At 36.5% G+C, this 20,971-nt stretch overlaps 1 protein-coding gene across 3 annotated transcripts in view; it reads left to right on the forward strand.

The window, feature by feature from the left end:
* Nucleotides 1-20,971, forward strand: part of VPS54 (VPS54 subunit of GARP complex) — a 75,020-nt gene that overhangs the window by 33,214 nt on the left and 20,835 nt on the right. For all 3 annotated transcript variants that reach the window (XM_080922596.1, XM_080922597.1, XM_080922598.1), the window contains 6 exons: nt 1,170-1,555; nt 7,765-7,891; nt 8,745-8,852; nt 12,175-12,230; nt 14,710-14,806; nt 15,961-16,298. In XM_080922596.1, the coding sequence (XP_080778722.1) occupies nt 1,170-1,555; nt 7,765-7,891; nt 8,745-8,852; nt 12,175-12,230; nt 14,710-14,806; nt 15,961-16,298 (1,112 nt within the window). The remainder of the gene's footprint in view (nt 1-1,169; nt 1,556-7,764; nt 7,892-8,744; nt 8,853-12,174; nt 12,231-14,709; nt 14,807-15,960; nt 16,299-20,971) is intronic.

The following is a 20,971-nucleotide window of genomic DNA, read 5'->3' on the forward strand; positions in this document are numbered from 1 at the left end:
TTTCACTAAGTGACTCAGCTATATTCAAGATGAGAAGAACAAGGGTATGAGCTCCAGAAAACTGAATTATAAAAAATGTCTTCATGTGTAACCCATTACATGTATTAAAAATTAAGTAAATGACCATTATTGAAAATAATGCCTTCTAATCATTTAAATCTTAGATATTGAAAGCTCATTAATTCTTTAATGTTTTGAGACTCAGAAATACTGCTTAGCTTACAAAATATGAAAATAACAACAAAGAGAAATGGGAAGATAGTGTAGTAACAAATGAAAGGAAGAAAGGAAGAGGCACCCATGGTTCAGTAGACATGCACTGGACTCTTAGTGACAGAGTGAACATACCAGTTTCAGAAAGCGTATTAAACACACAACAGTAAGAGTTAAACTTGGTACTGTTACAGTATACATGAGCTGTCATTTAAGGCATTTATTACTCTCTTAAAAGTATAAATCATTGGAATAAAAATAGTAAATGTATAAAAGAATAATTTTTAAAATATAAAATAAGCAGTCTTGAAAAAAACAGCAAGATGGATTGAATGTAATATGTGACTGACCCAATGACCTGTCTGCAGTCATTTTGAAACCACATAGTAGAATATGAAAGCAGAGTCTGGCAGACTTGGGTTTATATTTTAGTTTTGGTACTTGCTTAACCATGTGGCTTTATTCAAGCTGTTTGGTGCTTTCGTGCTTTCTCATTTATAAAATGAGAATGCTAATTGTACCTAAAGTTCCACCTAGAACACATACATGCATGTGAAATAGATAGTACACAGAAGAAAAAGCTCAGTGTCAAGTATAACCATCTACTTTGATGTTGGTGAAGGCGGTAATTTTCTGAAACTTTAGGACTCAAACTACTAATAGTATCTGATGCTGTTGTGTAAATCTGTTTGGGAAGGAGGTAGAATTGGAAAGGTAGCAATGTGGGAAAGAACACAGGTAAGTGAACATTATATTCTTTGTGCCTACTTTTATCTGTTTTTAGACTACACTTTTTGACTCCATTTTTGTGTAACACATTCTAAGATCCCCTAATCCAGTAATTTATACAATGGAATTTATACTTGTAGAAACCTTTCTGTCTCTTTTAGAAAGTATTCAGATAGTCAGTAATGGTGTACTTAAGATACATTTGATGTTTTTTCTTCCCTTTAAAGCTGAGCCATTATCTGGATATTGTGGAAGTAAACATTGCTCACCAGATCTCTCTACGTTCAGAAGCATTTTTTCATGCAATGACCTCTCAACACGAATTGCAGGACTACCTCAAGAAAACTTCCCAGGCTGTAAAAATGCTTCGAGATAAAATTGCACAGATTGATAAAGTTATGTGTGAAGGATCACTACAGATTTTAAGACTGGCACTTACCAGAAATAATTGTGTTAAAGTATATAATAAACTGAAGTTAATGGCCACTGTACACCAAACTCAGCCTACAGTGCAGGTGTTGTTATCTACTTCTGAATTTGTTGGAGCGTTGGACTTAATAGCAACGACTCAAGAGGTTTTGCAGCAGGAGCTTCAGGGCATTCACAGCTTCCGGTATGTCCATTAAGTGAACGATAAGTAATATCAGACATCTCAAGGATAAGTATTTATATGTAGTGTTAAAGTATAGGTGTATTCAAAATGAAATGTATGTTTTTCTGCCAGATTGATTTTTTTAGAAATGTTATTTATATTAACAAAACAAAAACTATTTCTAGAGATATTTCAGTAGAGAAGCTAACTTAAAATTTCTAGTAGATGAAATAGAAGGCCAGTTGCAATTTTGAAAATAGTACTTTGAAAATGTTCAAACAACTGTGTCAAAATGGTAGATTAATTTGGGAAGGTAAGTACCAGAATGCTTTAAATTAATTTAGAATGATTTTTATAGGCTCATGAGATGGCTTCGTGGGTAAAGGCTCTCACCTCCAAGTTCTACATAGCTTTCATGGCATCTTATAAGCACAGGCGAACACACACAAACACAAATCTTTTTAATAGGATTTAAGTAGAAAAATACATTTAAAGTTCATTTTTAATTTTCAGATTTTGTCTCAAAATTCAAAGAATAGTCAGTGAGAAAAAAAAAATCTGTCCTTTCTGAGTTTTTACTTTGAGAATACCTTAAAAAAAAAAAAAAAAACCCAAACTAAGGCTGGAGAGAGAACTCAGAAGTGCTTGCCAACCAACAAGAGCTTCAGAACACACACTTCAAAAATTGTTCCGGTTGGAGAGATGGTTCAGTGGTTAAGAGCACCGACTGCTCTTCCAGAGGTCCTGAGTTCGTATCCCAGCAACCACATGGTGGCTCACAACCATCTGTAATGAGATTTGATGTTCTGTTTTGGTGTATCTGAAGAAAGCAACAGTGTACTTACTATTTTTAGAGACAACTAGTATAGGTTTCACATTTGCCTGTAATCTTTGTCGTACATTTTAAGGGGATTTTAATTTCAAAGTTTTAATAGTCATATTACCAAAATACTTGCTTTAAGAATAATTAAAATATTGTTATTGGTGTGTCATTTTCTGCATATTGTTAACACTTCTTTCTAAGTTACAGAAAACAATAATTTATTTTGCTTTTTTTCTCATTTCAGCACTATTGACCTGAAAATTTTATCTATAAACTTTGCTTTCTGACTAGTAAACCTCAGAATATTTCATTTATGTCTTGTAATGACATCTTACTGTAATTTATTGTACTTACTTGTGGTGTTTAAAGTCTTACTGTTAGGTTTTAAATGTCTTGGGCAAGAGGTGTGTCACGCACATCTTAATACACATTTGTGAAACCTATGAATTACAAAAAAGAAAAACCAAACTTTTATACGTGCTATATTTTTTTTCTGTCCTTTTAACATTTTGTAATCATTAGATTATGGTGATTATAACTATTTAAAATTAATTATTAATAATTATTTGTAGTTAATACACACCTGTGGTTCTCAATCCTGGCTGTGTAATAGGCTCTTAGAAGAGCTTTGAAGAAAGGTGTGCCACACCAATTGAAATCAATTATGAGTACTTCCAGAATATAAGACTTGAAGCACCTGTGTTCTGATATGGGCCAGAATTGAGCTGCTAATTTTGACCACTACTGGGTTCTCTAAATTTTTAGATTTTATAATTAAAGTGCTCATATTTTCTATGTTAATTTCTTCTTATTTAACAAAAATTTCAACCAAAGCACTTTCCTTTTTCAGAGAAGTACTGTGTATCTGATAAAAGCTATCAAACCTGATCCCTTTTCTGAGCCTATAATTTATTCAAGTGGAAATTTTGGCTTAAATTCAATACCTAATTCCTACAATGATTGTTGAGTATTTTTATTAATTTTTGTAATAAAATTAATGATTTTACTGTTTATAATTATTGTAATATTGGAAAGTTTTACTTATAGTGCATTCTTAACTATCACACATGAAAAATTCTTAGCAATAAAAAGTCATTGAAATAATGCATAAAAATTTTGCTGTATTAAATTAGAGGCATTATTAAATTTAACAGTATTCAATTTCTTACATAAATATAATATAGAAGTCTCAGTATGGACCAAAGAATAAAATAAATATTGATAAGTTGCCATTTTTTAAATATAAGAGCTGTAATTACTTTAAAATTCAGGGCTGTTTCTGCTTTTTTATCATAAACATTTGTGTAACTTAGAGCAGCTATTGAGTGCATTAGTACCTTGAACTGAGTGTGCTGTATGTCTTAGACTAACTGTTCAGCTTTCCTCTATAGAAGTTATGAGGTAGGTTGTGCTATCCTGTTTCCAGGGATACTGGAAGCGAGGCTTAGGTGGTCTTAAAACTTGGTTCTGAGTCATACAGATAATTACCGAAGAGGAGAAGGGAGATTCAGACATCTCATTAGAGCTTAGAGCTAGCTGTGCTTAATGTATTTGAATGAACACCTTGCTTGACCCAAGATAACTATGAATACAGACTAATTTTACAGTAATATAAATACTGAAATTGTAGGCAGTTGTGCTAGTTGTACTGAAGAAGGAACTACCATAGTAATTCATATTCAGATAAAAATTAATGAAATTAGTTTCCTAGTTATAAGCCTGCCTGCCTGCCCTCTCTTCCTTCTTCCTGCCCTCCTTTTGTCCCTCCTTCCTTCCTTTTCCTTTCTCCCTCCGTTTCTCCCTCCCTTCTTCCCTCCTTTAAAAGTTTACTAAAAGGTTTCCAGCATTCAGAGTTAATTATAGGCTTCAGCAGTCTGTGATTTCATTAATAAGAACCACCTTATGAGTCCATTAAAGAATTTAGCTTATTGGTCGTGCCAAAATACTAAACATGATCCTATAGTCCTATATAATCTGATGTTTAGTTTTCAAACATTGGAATAAGAAAATATGCACATTTTATATTTTGAGATAAAGCCAAGAGATTTTTCCATTTCATAAAAATAGGAACTGTGGGCTCTTTTAATATATGTTGTTTTGATACAAATAGCACAAAAGTCACTGTGTTGAATATCTTAGTAGAAAATCCAGAGTAAATCTAATTAGAATCTAATCTAGCCACATCTAAGTAGAAAGCATTACAATTTTCCCAATTATTTGAATTCGTTTTTTTTTTCCAAAAGAATTTTAGGTTTTTTTGTTTTGGTACTTAAATTATTAATGGTTTTCTGAAGGAACAGAATGAACACACACATACATGTTCACTCACACATCATGAGGGGGGCATTTATTGGTGATATTTCTGATGATTGATAGCCCAACAATGACTGTCTTCCAGTGGAAAGGCTAAGAATCGGGTTCAGTCCACACGTCGTCCCGGTCTGGTGCTGGGGCACTGGGAATTCCTAGCGAGTGACTGGTCTTCATTCTACCTTGGGAACCTGAAGAAGTGTGTCCAATAGAGGTGAAGGAATGCCTCAGCAGCAGGATAGATGAGCGTGTCAGCAAGAGTCAGGGCAGCAGGCAAAAAGCAAAGGCCTCTTTCTTTGTGTCCTTTTATGTGGGCTGCCACCAAAAGGTGAAGCCCAGATTTAGGGCAGATCTTTCCAACTCTATCCAGTCAAGAAAATCACTTACTGGTTTGCTCAGCTTCCTGGGTTTCAGTTGATTAAAGATATAGTTCAGTTGACAATCAAGATTAGCTGCCACAATATCACATTTGTATTGTGTTTTGGTAGGTCCATTACTACTTTAAATTATTTTATGAGATTATTTTTTTAAAGATCTATTTATTTATTTTTATGTATTTGTGTACACTGTAGCTGGCTTCAGGCACACCAGAAGAGGGCATCAGATCCCATTACAGATGGCTGTGAGCCACCATGTAGTTGCTAGGATTTGAACTCAATACCTCTGGAAGAGCAATCAGTGCTCTTAACTGCTGAGCCATCCCTCCAACCCATTTTATGAGATTATTAAGCTACATACAAGTATTTATTTTGAGACATGGTCTCACTAGGTAGCCCAGGCTGGTCCTGGAACTGACTTTGCAGCCAAGAGTACACTCTAGCACTGAGCTGTAGTTTTCCTTCTAAGAGAAGCTTCACATTCACACTGATGCCTATAGCATGCCACTTCTTTAATGGTTCTGAGATTTCTCATTTATTCTAGCACACAGTATGCTCTCAGAACTAACAGTGTTATTTTGATAGTTTCCTCTGCCCACTTTTGTCTGTGGGTATGATCCAGGAGCTCTAGTAGATACCTACAGATAGCACCAAACCCTATGTAAGCTTTTCTCTTAGGATACCTGTGATAAGTTTAGGTTCTTTCAAAGATAAACAATGACTAACAGTTGTAATACTATGTTGCAAAAATGTACTGTTACATGGGTGAAGTGTATAGTACTTGTTTCAGATTATATTTATCCAGTTAGTTCCTCCTTTGTCAGTATTTGGATTAGTTCCATCCCCTGCTCTTTTTCTCTTTTGAGGCAGGATCTCAGTGTATAGTTCACGCTTGAGCTCAGTTCTCATGCCTTAGCCTGCTAACTGCTGGAAGGGAGGTGACCACCATGCCTGGCTTCCACTTCCTCAGTTTCAGTGCTGCAATGAGCAAGTGTGCCCGTGTGTGTGTGTGTGTGTGTGTGTGTGTGTGTGTAAAGTTAAGACAGACCTGTTTGTTTAGATGGTTATTACTGTTGCTGTCTTAAAACTCACAACCCACCTGCCTCAGCCTCTCAATTGTTAGGGTCACAGGTGCTACCATATCTGACTAGAGCTTTTTATTTTTGTGTGTTCACTTAGTTTTTTTTTTTTTTTTTAAGTTGTATAGTGCTGGGATTGAACCCAGGGCCTTATACAAGGTAGGCAAGTGTTCTGCCACTGAGCTGCATCCAAGGTAGAACTTTTTACATTTCCTACGAATTAGCTGAAATATAGAAAGATCTCGATAGCTTAAAATAAGGTGTCTGTAACTAAAAGGGAACTGTATAGGAGGAGAAAGAGGACCAGAGAGAGAGCAGATAGGACAATGAGAGCATTAATGTGCCTAGATTAGATACACATGTGATAATGTGGGACTAAAGCCCATTGCTTTATTGGTTTTGTTGTTGTTTTATATGAGACAGAGTTCCATGTATACAGTAGAGTCAAGGCTGACCTGATCCTCCAACTTTCACCTCAGTTGCTGGGATTACAGGCGTGTGCCATGGCACACGGTTGTATGGTGGGAATTGAATTTAGGACACATGCTGGGTAAGCACTGGATCAACTGAGCCACATTTAGTCTCCCCATTAAAAATTACTTGTAGGAACCAGCTCTCTCCTATCACATGGATACCAGGGATCAAATTCATGTCTTTAGGATTGGTAGAAAGGTTCTTTAGTCCCGAGCATCTCACTAACCCCAAACCGTTATTTTGGATAATTGATATATGCAAACAAAAAAGGAAAGATTATTCTACTTAAACCTCTTTTCCTTTGCCATATAAGCAGATTAACCTTTTCCACTCTTACCTTGCATTTTAAATTTTGAAATAGTTTAGGTTAACTAGGTTATCTAGGTTTCTCAGATCATTGTTTTTATGAAGCTTATCAGACTCCTGGCAAAAATATTTTATAGCTAAAGAAACTTTTAGTTATAAGCTCTAATATCTTTTTTAAAGATACTATTTAGTTTTTTTATGTGCAAGCATTCTGTGTGCATGCATGTGTACTACATGTGTGCCTAGTACCTGCAGAGGCCAGAAGAACATCATATTCTCTCCACTGGAACTAAAGGTTCCATACAGGTTCAGGGAACTGAACTCAGGCCTTCTATATACCTTCTACAAGAGCAGCAAATGCCTCTAAGTCCTGGAGGCTGCCTCTCTGGCCTTGATGGCATTGAGTTTAGTGACCTGGTGGCAGATGAACAATAACTGAAATTCATCATGACAGATTGGGTTGCGTCTCTTTCCCTATGGCCACTTAGATTATTTATATAAAAGGATAGGGCCTGCACAATATTAGGGATGAGTGCTGAATAAATGAGCACCTAGGGAGCCATTGCCACTGTGGTCACTCAATGTTTGAACAGCTGGTTGTTGATCTATAGAAAGCAGTCATAAGATTTATCAAGTAACTAGGTTGTCAGCAGTGTGTTGAACTATTTAGAGTTTAAAGGTTAAAAACACAGGTACGATTCTGGAGATAAAGTGACATTATGACAGTAATTTTTGCTTATTAAAGGTCTTCATTTTACTAAAACATTGTTGACTAAGTACTGTTGGTTAGAAAAGTTCTATCCTCTTGAAATTGGATAAATGTACTGAGTGAGTATATATGCTTTTCTCTTCTTCCGGTAGGCATTTGGGATCACAGCTTTGTGAATTAGAAAAGCTGATTGATAAAATGATGATTGCAGAATTTTCTACTTATTCTCATAGTGACTTAAATAGGCCACTGGAAGGTGAATGCCAAGTTTTAGAAGAGGTATGTGTTTGAACTGTCTTTGCTTAGTATTTTCTTTACAGCTTCAGTTTATAACATTCTTCTCAGATCATAGTGAACAAAATTACCTCAAATTTCCATCTTTCAGACTTTTGAAGCCCTGTGATAGCCATGTATTTTTATGTTTATTTTTATGTACTGTCTTAGCTTACTTAGAAGTAGGAATTGAAACGAGGTTTTCAAAGGTTATAAAGTCCATAGTAGAGCTATATGATGAATGACTTAATTTATATTCCATGGGCATGTATCTACTAGGGTTTATCTTCTGTAAAAAGTGATGGTTGTGTGGTAATTTGTTAATCATCCAAATTCACCAATCACCTATTTTGGACATGTTTTATTTAAAGCATATTCTGGACATGTATGTTTAAATAAATAGATCATATCCAGGTTTCACTCATCTGGTAATTTTGCAGTGCAGATCATTGCCAAAAACTACCAGGAAAAAAAATCTAAAATCCTTAACTCATAATGGCCTAAAGAGGTATACAAGTTAGCAGTGAGCATTCCACCCAGAGTCGAGTCTTCTGGACCACAGGGACTCTTGACAGGTTATAAGTGTTTAAAGATATTCTTAACTGTAAGACCTGCTAGCATTGTTATGTCCCTAATCTAGTTTCATTTGGTCCACATGGTAGAATAAGAGTTACTTGTTGGAAAACAGTCTCCAAAAATGTAGTGGAAAAGTTGCTGTGGATGGGGTCACATCATACTTCCGGAAGCACCACACTCTGTCTCGGCAGAAATCTGAGGGTCTGACATAACCATGGTGATGCGTCTGCTTTTAAATTAAATTTCAAATGTATAATTATACATCTTTCTTTTATTTTAATAGGAAAGATTAGTATCTCTAGTGTTTGGGCTTTTGAAACAACGAAAACTTAATTTTTTAGAGATCTATGGTGAAGAAATGATTATTACAGCAAAGAACATCATTAAAGAGGTATTGTGTATTTTTATTTAATATATGATCTGAAATCTGTGAAGTTCATTTTTATGTCATCTAGTTATAAGTAAAATATGCAGTAATATTTGATCATTTTAATTGTTTACATGGAAAAATAAGAGGCATAATCCTACTAGTCAGGATCACTACTTAAAGATGTTTTAATCACTACTTACAGGTTTCTTGATTGTTGTTACACATATGACTTTGGACAGATTCCAGAACCCATATAAGCATTCTTTAAAAGATAATTTTATTTATTATATTTAAGTACACTATAGCTGTCTTCAGACACACCAGAAGAGGGCATCAGATCTTATTACAGATGTTTAGGAGCCACCATGTGGTTGCTGGGATTTGAACTCAGGGCCTCTGGAAGAGCAGTCAGTGCTCTTAACCACCGAGCCATCTCTCCAGCCCCCAGCATTTTCTATACATCATTTTCCAAACCTCTAGAAACATCTGTTTTATAGCTTTGTAAAACTGGACCAACATCATGTTGGTTAGACCTATTTTTGTCTTTTTGTCAGTGTGCACTGTTTGATACTGTAAACAAAACTGTGACAGACCTGTGTGAATAAAGTTACTTTATTTGCCATATTTTAAGATTTTTTTTTCCTTTTTAAAAAGAGGATTGAGTGGTTGACTCAGAGAACTGTGTTTGATCATTAGAACCTGTCTGAATGTGCTGGACACAAGAGTGCACCTATAATCCCATCCTGGGGAGGCAGGGAGAGGCAGATCCTTGTGCTGCCTGGCCATCAGTCCATCCTAGTAGATAAACTGCAGACCAATTAGTGACCCTGTCTGAAAAAAACATGTCATGAGGATGACATCTGAGGTGGCCTCTGGCCTCCATGAGTGCACACAGACTTGCATACCCAGATGCACAAATGTACACCCAAATTGCACATAGAGAAACAACAAAATAGTGTTTTTAGATTGATGCCTGAAAGAAGCAGAATTGTTATTCAGTTAGTTAAAGTTACTTTTATGTTGTTTAATACATAAAACAAAGTCATTATCTAAAAAACAGTATAAGCTAATATATACTCCCCACAATAAGTATATAAATGTTAACTTCCTCTTTTGAATTGTTTAGAAAGTTAGCAATAACCTAAAATTTTTTAGATTGTTCCAGTCTTTATGGTGTGCATGTAAGACAGTACTTTACTACTAAGCTGAGCTCAAACTCTTGTCATGGTTTTAGTCCCTTGATCTTTGTTTTGATTTTTTTTTTTACCTTAGATAATTTCACAAAGTGTTTATTAGGCATAATCATAATTAGATTGAATGTACACAAGTTGTTAATGCTTATATAAAATACACAAAACTGTAATTGCTTTCTCGCTTTTTTTATTTAAATAACTTTATTTTAAAAACATAAATGTACAGATTTTTAAAAACATTTTTACATAAAACTATATGAATATATTTTGTCAGTACTTGATTTTTTTTAGGGTTTGATAGTATGCATTGAAATCTTACTTGTTACAATGAGCATAAAGTACATGTAAAACAAAATGTAACATGGAAATAGTCAAAGTTTTCTTGGTGTGTAAAGATTAAACATAATGATTTTTAAAAAGCAAGAATTTCCACAAGGCTACATTCTTAGCTCACATTCTTAGCTCTTGAATTATTAATAACTTAAGGTCTAGGTGTACCACACTCTGAAAGCGTGCTGTACACTTTTTTTTTTTTCCTAAGAAGGACTGAGGCTTCCACTTTTTGGCCTTTTTTTTTTTTTTTTTTTTTTTTTGAGATTTATATGGTCTGTGAGTTGTTTCTTGAGCTTTCTCTTTTACTTAAGCTGGTTCAAACACTATTTCAAAATGTGTATGGCTATTTTGGAAAATTGTTGGTAGTATATTTGCTAATGTTAAATATATACACATTACAGAATTCTGTTCATAAGTGTTGACTTAACAGAAATACGGAGGTAAATTCATTCAAGCATACTAGAGTGTACATGGCAGCACTGTTTGCCGGTACAGAAAAGGAACATTCTAAATCGCATTATCTGAAAATAGAGCAGATTAACAGAATTGTAGTATATATGTACAATAAAATACTAATATCTCAATGAGAATACGTAAATTATTCATTACATGGTTACCTAAAGCTATGTAAATATACTATAAAACAAGACACAAAAAGTATAAACTTCAGGATTTGCTCCTGCATGTAAGAGTCAGACATAGGCAAAATGAGTATATACTCTAGAAACACATTTGTAGGAAAACTTAGGTTGTAGAGTGACGGCTTGGCAGATAAGAGCACTAGCTGATCTTGTAGGGCATCAGGGTCTGTGAGCATCGTCATGGTGGCCCACAACTGTACTTACTCACTTCAGTTTGAGTGGTTCTAATACCTCCTGGCCTCTGCAGGCACTTCATGCATATGTGAACAGGCAAACATGCAGGAAGACACTCATATACATAAAATAAAAATAAAAAAACCTTAAAAGAGAGTGACTTGCAAAAAGTATGGAACTGGCCAAAAAATAGAATTCTAAGCACTTAAAATACTCAGTTCCATAAGTGAGTGTTAGTTCAACAAAATGCTCTCTGTGTGGAAGTGGTGTACTTTCTGCATAACTCCTAGGTGTGTTCTGGGACTGTGAATTTATTGTAGTAAGGCCCTGTTTAATCCTTGGCACCACACATACAGAAAAGGATTATTGTAGTTTTGAGTTATTTTTATTTATTTATTTTAAAAATATATATGCTTTTTTCTCTATGTGTGTATATGCATTACTTACATGGCTGGTATCCAACAAGGCCAAAAGGCATTGGATCATCTTGAACTGGTTATGAACCACCAAGTGGGTGCTGGGAATTAAATCTGGGTCCTCTGGAATTAGCTCTACAGCTCAATTCTTTTGCTTTTAATTTATATGTATATGAATGAGCATGTTCAGGTACATATAGAGTGATGGCCATGCATGTGAGTGCACACGTGTGGAGCCAGAAAACAACCTTGGATGACCTTCAGGAGATATTCCACCTTGTTTTTTGAGACAGTCTCTTAGCTAAACCTGGAGCTTATCTAACAGGCCAGGCTAGCTGGTCAGTGAGCCCCAGGCTTCTGCCTTCCCAGTTCCTTAGCAACAGAGTTATAGGGATGTGTAGCCACACTTGGCATTTAAACATGGATTCTGGGAACTAGATTTAGGTCCTTATAGTTGCTTGACAAGCACTTTACTGAGTGAGCTGTCCCACCCCAACCTCAGGATGTTTTTAATGTACAGATGAAACATGAATTAATTGGGATTCTGAAGACAATTAACCAAATTGCCATTTTTCTTAAATTGCAGCGTGTGATTAATAAAGTTTCACAAATAGAAGAAATAGACACAGATGTTGTTGTAAAGTAAGTATAAACATATATATATAGCTTTGTGTGTATCAGTTAGGGAAAAAGTGATGTGTACAAATTACAATTTTTTCTCCCCATTCCCCATAATCTATTTTTATAAATTAAAATTTTAAGACGACTAAGTTATTGTTGGCTGAGATTTGAGTCAGGGTGTAAAAATATTATACATGGAAATAAAGTACCTTTAAGAGACAAGGGAAGTGAGTATTCAACAAAATTCAGAAGAAAGATAGTAACTCTCCTTGTATAAAGGACCTTGGATAGAGCAAACAGCATGAGGTGGACTCCTCAGGGAGGGAACTGAAGGAGTAGGTACACTAGAACCCACCCATTGTCTTCAGGAGATACTTTTAGAGCTCCTGTGAGAGCCTGTGACCACAGACAGGAGGGAATCTCTCTCTCTCTCTCTCTCTCTCTCTCTCTCTCTCTCTCTCTCTCTCTCTCTCTCTCTCTCTCTCTCTCTCTCTCTCTCTCTTTCTGTGTGTGTAAATAGAATATTTTTCCTTATATGCCTTCTATCATTGTTACATAGTACAGGTGCTAATCTAACTTCAGATATTTCTAACTTGCTGCCTTTTGGTCATTGTTCTTTTATAGATGATCAGGTAGCTGAGGTTGTAACTAAGTGAATATTAGGCAGGTAGTATATACAACCTGGACATTAAATCATTAAATAAAGGGATGATTCTAATCCCAGGGGGCAACGGGGAGAGCAGTCATCATACTACTCACAGTGATAATAAATTGTTACATTTAGAAAGTTTCCATTTAGTATTTTTGGACTGTTGGGATACAGGTAAATCTAACAAAATCTCACTACCCAGTGAGTTGACTGCTGTGTCTCTTTGCTTTTTCTAATATTTATAAGGATTCTTCATTGGCCAAGCCTTGCAGGTTGGCTTTTCAGGGTAAAGTTGAGCAAAGAAGAGGAATAGTGGGTTGGTGGATTGAAAATAATTTATTGTAATGGGGGTAGCAAGTATTAAATTTAAATTGTTTCACTTTGTAATCAAGCTTCTAACAGGCTTTAAGAATTCTGGGTATTTACTTTTGAATTACCTGGCTCCTACTTTTTGTTTTCATCTTGACATTTCTATTGTTTTGAGAGGGATAGTGGTATTTTATGACTGAATCTCTCATTCATTTAAGTATCTAAACTTATAGGACTTTAGGTGTCTGGCCACCGATATAGTTATTAAGGTTCTTTGGACCAGAACTGCAGACTGGAATAGATGGAGAGTTGGATTTCTACAACATTCCTTGGCACAACTAGTGAGCAGGAGGAACTGCTTGGGAACCTTTAGAAAATTCAGGACAACAGTGACTTTTTATTTTCTTGCTCTTGTGCAGGCTAGTTTAGGTTAGAATCATTTGGGGAAAGGACTTTCAGTGGAGAAAATGAGTCCAGAGGATTGGCCTGTAGGCAAGTCTGTAGTACACTTTCTTAATCAGTGATTGATGTGGGAGACCCAGCCCCTGTGTGTGCTGCCACCCTCAACAAAGCAGGTTGTGCAAACCATGGAGAGCAAGACTGTAAGCAGCACCCCTCAGCGGGCTTCTGCATCAGCTCCCACCTGAGTTCTCTCAGCAGTGGGTATGAGCTGAGCATTCTAAGCTAAAACAAACTTTTTGCTCTCCATGTTGTTTGTGGTCATGGTGTTCTCCCACAGCCCTAAAACCCTAGTAACACACTATAGCAGAGAGCTTTCTGCTAACCAGTACAAGAATGTGTTTTGTTTGGTTTGTTTTTGTAATGAATTTATGGCTATAGCAGCATTCGCTGGAAATATAGAGTAATGTTATTTTCTATAAAATCTCCTTAGGGAATTCTATTTTATATTAACCTGTTTCATATTAAAAGTTACTCACTTAGAGTAACTATCAAGTAATAACACTGACTGATATGTCATTTTAAATGTTACTTTGCTGATAACAGTTTTTATCAATTTCTTTAATGTTTATAACTATATAAGATACATACTTTTTTCCTTGTTAAAAAGAATAAACAAAAACAAACTAGGCAGGGAAGAGTTCAGTCACTTCTGAGAGTTGAGTCAGGCAGCTGCATTAAACAGCTGGGATTTTGAGTCCATGCCAGCAGATTGTCCTGCTTCTCACAGTGGAGACTCGGATTATTAGATCTGTTGAGGGAAATGGAATACTTGTACCATTATTTCACAAGAGGTCATGTCAGGTGTCAGTGTATGGTGTATTTCTTCAGTGGTCCCAGAATTCTCATATGCTTACAGTGTGATAAGGACTGTATGTCAGTTGCATGATTGGACTCATCAGGACAGGATGATGGTGGCTAACAGGAACTGATCTCTTCAGCTCGGGAACCTATGCTTCTAGTTAGGGCTCAAGATAAATGGCACTTTATTTTTTATAGACGATTTAGTATCTTTTTCTCTAGCTCATCGATGTTAACCATATTGTTCCAGAGACACTTATTTTTGTTTAAAAATTTTTATAGGCTTGCAGATCAAATGAGAATGTTGAATTTTCCCCAGTGGATTGATCTGTTAAAGGATATTTTCTCTAAGTTTACAATTTTCCTACAGAGAGTTAAGGTAAGCTTATATATCAGTTTTCTGGAATATCTGAAATTCAACCAGCTTTCTAGACAGTACTCAGAAATGAAATGTATCTGGATGAGGGTAAGCCTTTTTTATATGCATAATGATGTCTTTGGGCCTTGGTTTTTGTTGCTTGCATTTCTCTCAGTCTGTCTTTGACTTGTGTATGTGCTGATTGGACTCAACCAGCCTCCACTGGCCCAGGAGATTTGAACTTGGAAACTGCTTCCTTAGAATCATGTTTATCCCTCAAAAGAAAGCAAATGTTTGAGAGAGGAAGCAATGTGTTTTTAGATTTGCAACTATCATTGTCAAAATTCTTTATTTCTTAATAGTTCTTAAATATAGTAATTTATATAAGCTATTTTTCATTTACCTAGCTTTCAGTGTTTCCTGCATATCAAGTACCATTGTTTAAGATAATAATACTGAGGTGGAGCTAACAATGTAATAGAAAGAGACCTAGATAAATAAAAAGGTAATTTTAGATGTCACTAAATGTTTTTAAACAAGCAAAACAAAATCACAACAAAGCAGCCATAACTGCTTTAGTAGGATAAAGCTGTTGTGAGATTCAGAAGGAAGGTCTCTTTGAGGAAGCCGCCATTTGTGCCAGCAGAACCCAAGTGATGAGAAGGACAGTCACAGGGAGGAGCCAGCTATACAGAGGAGGCAGCAGAGATGTCCAGTGAGAACAGGCTCAGTGTTCAGACAACAGAAAGAGCTCCTGTTACATCCCCGTGTGACAGTGTAGTGCTAAGGAACATTAGCTGTTCTTTTAAGCAGGCCTCCTTACTAGTAAGTTTCTCTGAGAGATAAGCTGATATGTTTGGTACAGCATGATTAAGAAAGAGGTTAGTGAGATATATAGTGTTTTAGGAAATGTCCATATAAAATAGGATAGAATGGAAGTGCTCTGGGCCCTGAGCTGTAGTGAGCCTCCTTCTCCTGTGTAGCTGGTTTTCACAAGTCAGTGTTACTGTTATTTTATCAATATTAGCTTCATAGAAATTGTAACATTTCTTATAAGACTTTGATTTACTTGATCATAGATGTTCAGAATTGTGTACACATAATTCTGTAAATCTTAGGTTTATGATATTTAAATGTATTTTTCTAAAATATGTCCTGTTTTTTCTTTTTTGTAGGCAACATTGAATATCATCCACAGTGTTGTTCTCTCAGTTCTTGACAAAAACCAAAGGACTAGAGAATTGGAGGAGGTCTCACAGCAGAGGACTGCTGGGAAGGACAGCTCCTTGGACACAGAGGTGGCTTACCTGACACACGAGGGCTTGTTCATAAGTGATGCTTTCAGTGAGGGTGAGCCAGCATCTGTGGCGGTTGATACTACCTCTCAGAGAAACACATCTCCACACAGCGAGCCCTGCAGCAGTGATTCGGTATCCGAACCAGAATGTACTACTGACTCCTCATCCAGCAAAGAGCAGACATCAGCGTCTGCCAATCCAGGGTTAGATGTTATGTGAGTATAGCAGCTTTCTCAGAATGATAAGCTCTGTCTCTTGCAGTAGGACTGGAGATTCAACTTGAATTTTTAAAATGTAACCCTTAAGAACTTAGCAATGTATGTCATTTTTAGGAATCATACTCATTTTGAAGGTGTGAAGGAGACACCTTGGGACTGGTCGGGGACTTGAATTCTTTCCTGAGCCGTCCCATCCTCCCTTCAGCCCTATGGGAACTGATTCGGAGGAAGCTTAGGAAACTTGTATTAACTAAACAGAACTTCTCTAGGAACCCACATTTGCTACTGCTCTGGTGATTTTTCTTTGTTCTCTTCCTGTTCTGCTGTTCTCTTATTTTATATCAGTAAAGATGTGTTTGCTTTAAGCATTGGTTTCTTAGAGGTGTGAGTTTCCTAGTGCCTTTCTAAACATCACTTGTAAAAATTCTGTTTTGTAATTATTTCATATTTACAGAAAATGTATGAACACTGTCCAGTATCCTGCATCAAAATAGCACAGTTCTAAATAGTTTACCACATGACCCTGTCTCCCTTTTTCCTTCCTCTTCTTTCCCCCTTTCTCTTTGTGTCTGCAGTCAGACATGATGCTCCTTTATCCCAGATACTAGAGTATGTGGTTGCTAACCCAGAGCATTGTCTTACATAACCTGTTAGAGTAATTGGGTTAAGTAGATAAAGTATCATCTAACCTATAGACCACAGTCTTAAGTTCACCAGGTGTCCCTGAAATAACTGGTATGGAAAAAGACAGAGATAACCTGTAATTGCTTTCTGTTCCAGGAGCATAGTTTGGATTAAGTTGTTAAGAATAACAAGACTAGTACTGTTGCTTATACTTATACCTGTGTTGCTTATACCTGTGGTCCAGAGCTCATGGCACTCACATTTTACTTGAGATCAGTTTATTACAGTTTTTCCTTCCTACCAGAATACCTGAACTGCATTAGTAAATGTTTATATTTTGTCTGTTTTTAGGCTAATATCTTTATATTTACTAGTTATTATTGAACTGTTAAATCTATAGTAAAATTACACATTTTGACCGGGCATGGTGATGCACACCTTTATTCCCAGCATCTGGGAGGCAGCAGCAGGGGCAGGCGACTCTCCGAGTTCAAAGTCAGCCTGGTCTAAATAGCAAGTTCCAGGAGAGCCAGAGATACAGCAAGACTTTGTCTTAAAACAACAACAAATGCTGTATGTTAATTTTATTTATTTATTAAACACTTGGAGTATGGAGGTCTTGACTTGAAGGGATGGCTCTCCAACCCTGAGGTGTGCCTTCCATTAGCATCTGAGCTGCGTTGTGTCTCTGCATTTATCACAGCTTTGCCATGGTGAGACGGAGGCAGAGTTCTGGGACTCTCCTTGTTTTGTTTGGTTCAAGGTTTTTAATTTGGTATACAATGCACATGTGGGACAAGAGTTAAATTCTAAATGTTCAGCTCAAATATTCCAAAATGAAGAGATATGGTCAAGAAACATTGTCAAGACATGGAGCAGTATCAGCTCTAGAAAACACACTCATGACTCTGCTCTAATCATTTCCTTATGTGTGTGTGGGGGGGGGCTATTGCTTAAGTTCTCAGTTGTATAGTAGAAACACACTTCTGTTTATCTGATTTCTTTCCTTCAGTTTTATGTGTGTGATAGGTGCATGTAGTAGGAGTTTATATAAAAATAATGTCCTATGACAACATCACAGCGTGAAAGTCATCCTGCTTTTGATACATTTGGGGTTATTTCTATTTTTAAGGATTGTGACTTTTTTAGTGGTTCCACAAGTGGATGGTTCTTGTGCATGCTATGTACAGTTCTTGTCACTGAGTTAAATCCTTAGCTTTTAAACTCTTTGTCGACATTTTTTGATGTTCATGCTACAAACATGTTAGAAAAAATATATGCACATATAGACCCTAGGAATGGGTATACACACACATCCATGCATGCACCCACGCGCGCGCATACACACCAACACACCACATACAACATGCAGTCAATGATATAATGGATTTACATTTTGGTGAATGCGCAGCCAAAAAGCCCAGCCTACACAGGAGAGTGCAGAATTTCTGTTGCCTGAGTCAAGAGATCAGTTTTATAAAATGGCACTCTCCTCAAGGAAAAGAAGGGTGAGGAACTTACTTAGAAAGCCTATACAGATTCATATGGGAATATACCTTAGGGGAGGCACATTTCTAAGCAAACTCACTTTAAAATACACACTACAGGCATTCTCAGTTAAGGTTATAAATAATTCAAGAAGAAAAGATGGCAGGAAGGATGGCCCCAGACACATTCAGTCATCTTTGTAAGAGCAGAAAGGGGATGGTTCCATTGGTGTTTTAGCCTGATGTACTGTTGCTTACTTAAGAGTCCTGTCAGGAAGAGCTCTGTCATAACACTCTCTCTCTCTCTCTCTCTCTCTCTCTCTCTCTCTCTCTCTCTCTCTCTCTTTTGAAAAACTTTATTTTAAAAAACAAAGATAAATGTACAAATTTTCAGCATTTTTGCATAAAAGTATACGAATACATTTTTTAAGGTTGTAATTAAATATTTGTAGGTACATATAAATATACATATGTATATATGTAACAATAATATAGGAAAAGAGGCTATTAATTTGAGGGGATAGGAGAGAAACTGGGAGGGGCTGTAGGGAGGAAAGGGGGATGTGATACAGTTCTATTTTAATTAAAATATATTCTTTTTTTTTTTTCCTTGAACTTCACAGAGTCTGTGAGTTGTTTCTGGGGTGTTCAGAGCTTTCTGGGGTTAGTATCCCACTATCAGTGACTGCATATTATGTCTGTTCTATTGTGACTGGGTTATCTCACTCAGGATGATATTCTCTAGATGCATCCATTTTCTTAAGAATTTCATAAAGTCATTGTTTCTGATAGCTGAGTAGTACACCATTGTGTAAATATACCACAATATTTGTATCCATTCATCTACAGAAGGGCATCTGGGTTCTTTCCATCTTCTGGTAATTATAAATAGGGCTGCTATGAACATTGTGATGCATGTGTCTTTGTTGTATGTTGGAGCGTCTCTGGGGTAAATGCCCAGAAGTGAAATAACTGGGTCTTCAGGTAGTACTATTTCCATTTTTCTGAGGAACTGCCAGACTGATTTCCAGAGTGGTTGTATCAGTTTACAACCCCACCAACAGTGGAGAAGTGTTCCTCTTTCTCCACAACCTCGCTAGCATCTATTGTCATCTGAGTTTTGGATCTTGGCCAATCTGACTGGTGTGAGGTGGAATCTCAGGGTTGTTTTGATTTGCATTTCCCTGATAGCTAAGGATGTTGAGAACTACCTTAGATGTTTCTAAGCCACTTGATATTCCTCGATTGAGAACTTTTTGTTTAAGTCTGGACCCCATTTTTTAATAGGGTTGTTTGATTCTCTGGTGTCTACCTTTTTGAGTTCTTTGTATACCTTGGATATTAGGCCTCTATCTGATGTGGGGTTGGTAAAGATCTTTTCCCACTCTGTTGGCTGCCGTTTTGTTTTCTTGACAATGTCCTTAGCCTTACAGAAACTTTGCAATCTCATTAAGTCCCATTTATCAATCTTTGACCTTAGAGCTTGAGCCATTGGTGTTTTGTTCAGAAAAATTTCTCCTGTGCCTATGTGTTCTAAGGTTTTCCCTACTTTCTCATCTAATAGTTTCATTGTACCCGGTTTAATGTGGAGATCTTTGATTCACTTGCACTTGAGCTTTGTACAAGGAGAAAAGAAAGGATCTATTTCATTCTTCTGCATGCTGAGTGCCAGTTGGACCAGCACCATTTGTTGAATAGGCTGTCCTTTTTCCATTGAATGTTTACTGCTCCTTTGTCAAAAATCAGGTGACCATATACGTGAGGGCTCATTTCTGGATCTTCTATTCTATTCCATTGATCTACGTGCCTATTTCTGTACCAGTACCATGCAGTTTTCAGCATAATTGCCTTGTAATATAGCTTGAGGTCAGCAATAGTGATTCCCGCAGATGTTTTCTTGTTGTTGAGGATGGATTTCGCTATTCTAGGTCTTGTGTTATTCCATTGAATCTGTAGATTGCTTTTGGTAAGATGGCCATTTTTAAAATGTTGATCCTTCCAATCCATGAGCATGGAAGATCTTTCCATTTTCTGAGACCTTCCTCGATTTCCTTCTTTAGAGGTCGAAGTTCTTGTCATATAGGTCCTTTATTTGCTTAGTTAGAGTCACACCAAGGTATTTCATAGTTTTTGTGACTATTGCGAAGGGTATCTTTTTCCTAATTTCTTTCTCCACATGTTTGTCCTTTGAATATAGGAAGGCTACTGATTTGTTTGAGTTGATTTTATATCTAGCCACTTTGCTGAACTTGTTTATCAGCTGTAGAAGTTCTCTGGTGGAATTTGTGGGGTCGCTTAAGTACACTATCATGTCATCTGCAAATAGTGATGTTTTTACTTCTTCCTTTCCAATTTGTATCCCTTTGATTTCCTCTTGCTGTCTAATTGCTCTGGCCAGGACTTCCAGTACTATGTTAAATAGGTAGTGGGAGAGTGGGTAGCCTTGTTGAGTCCCTGATTTTAGTGGGATTGTTTCAAGTTTCCCACCGTTTAGTTTAATGTTGGCTGTTGGTTTGCTGTATATTACTTTTATTATGTTTAGGTATGGGCCTTGGATTC

Source organism: Micromys minutus (assembly GCF_963924665.1).
Source record: "Micromys minutus genome assembly, chromosome: 1".
Taxonomy (NCBI): Eukaryota; Metazoa; Chordata; class Mammalia; order Rodentia; family Muridae; genus Micromys; species Micromys minutus.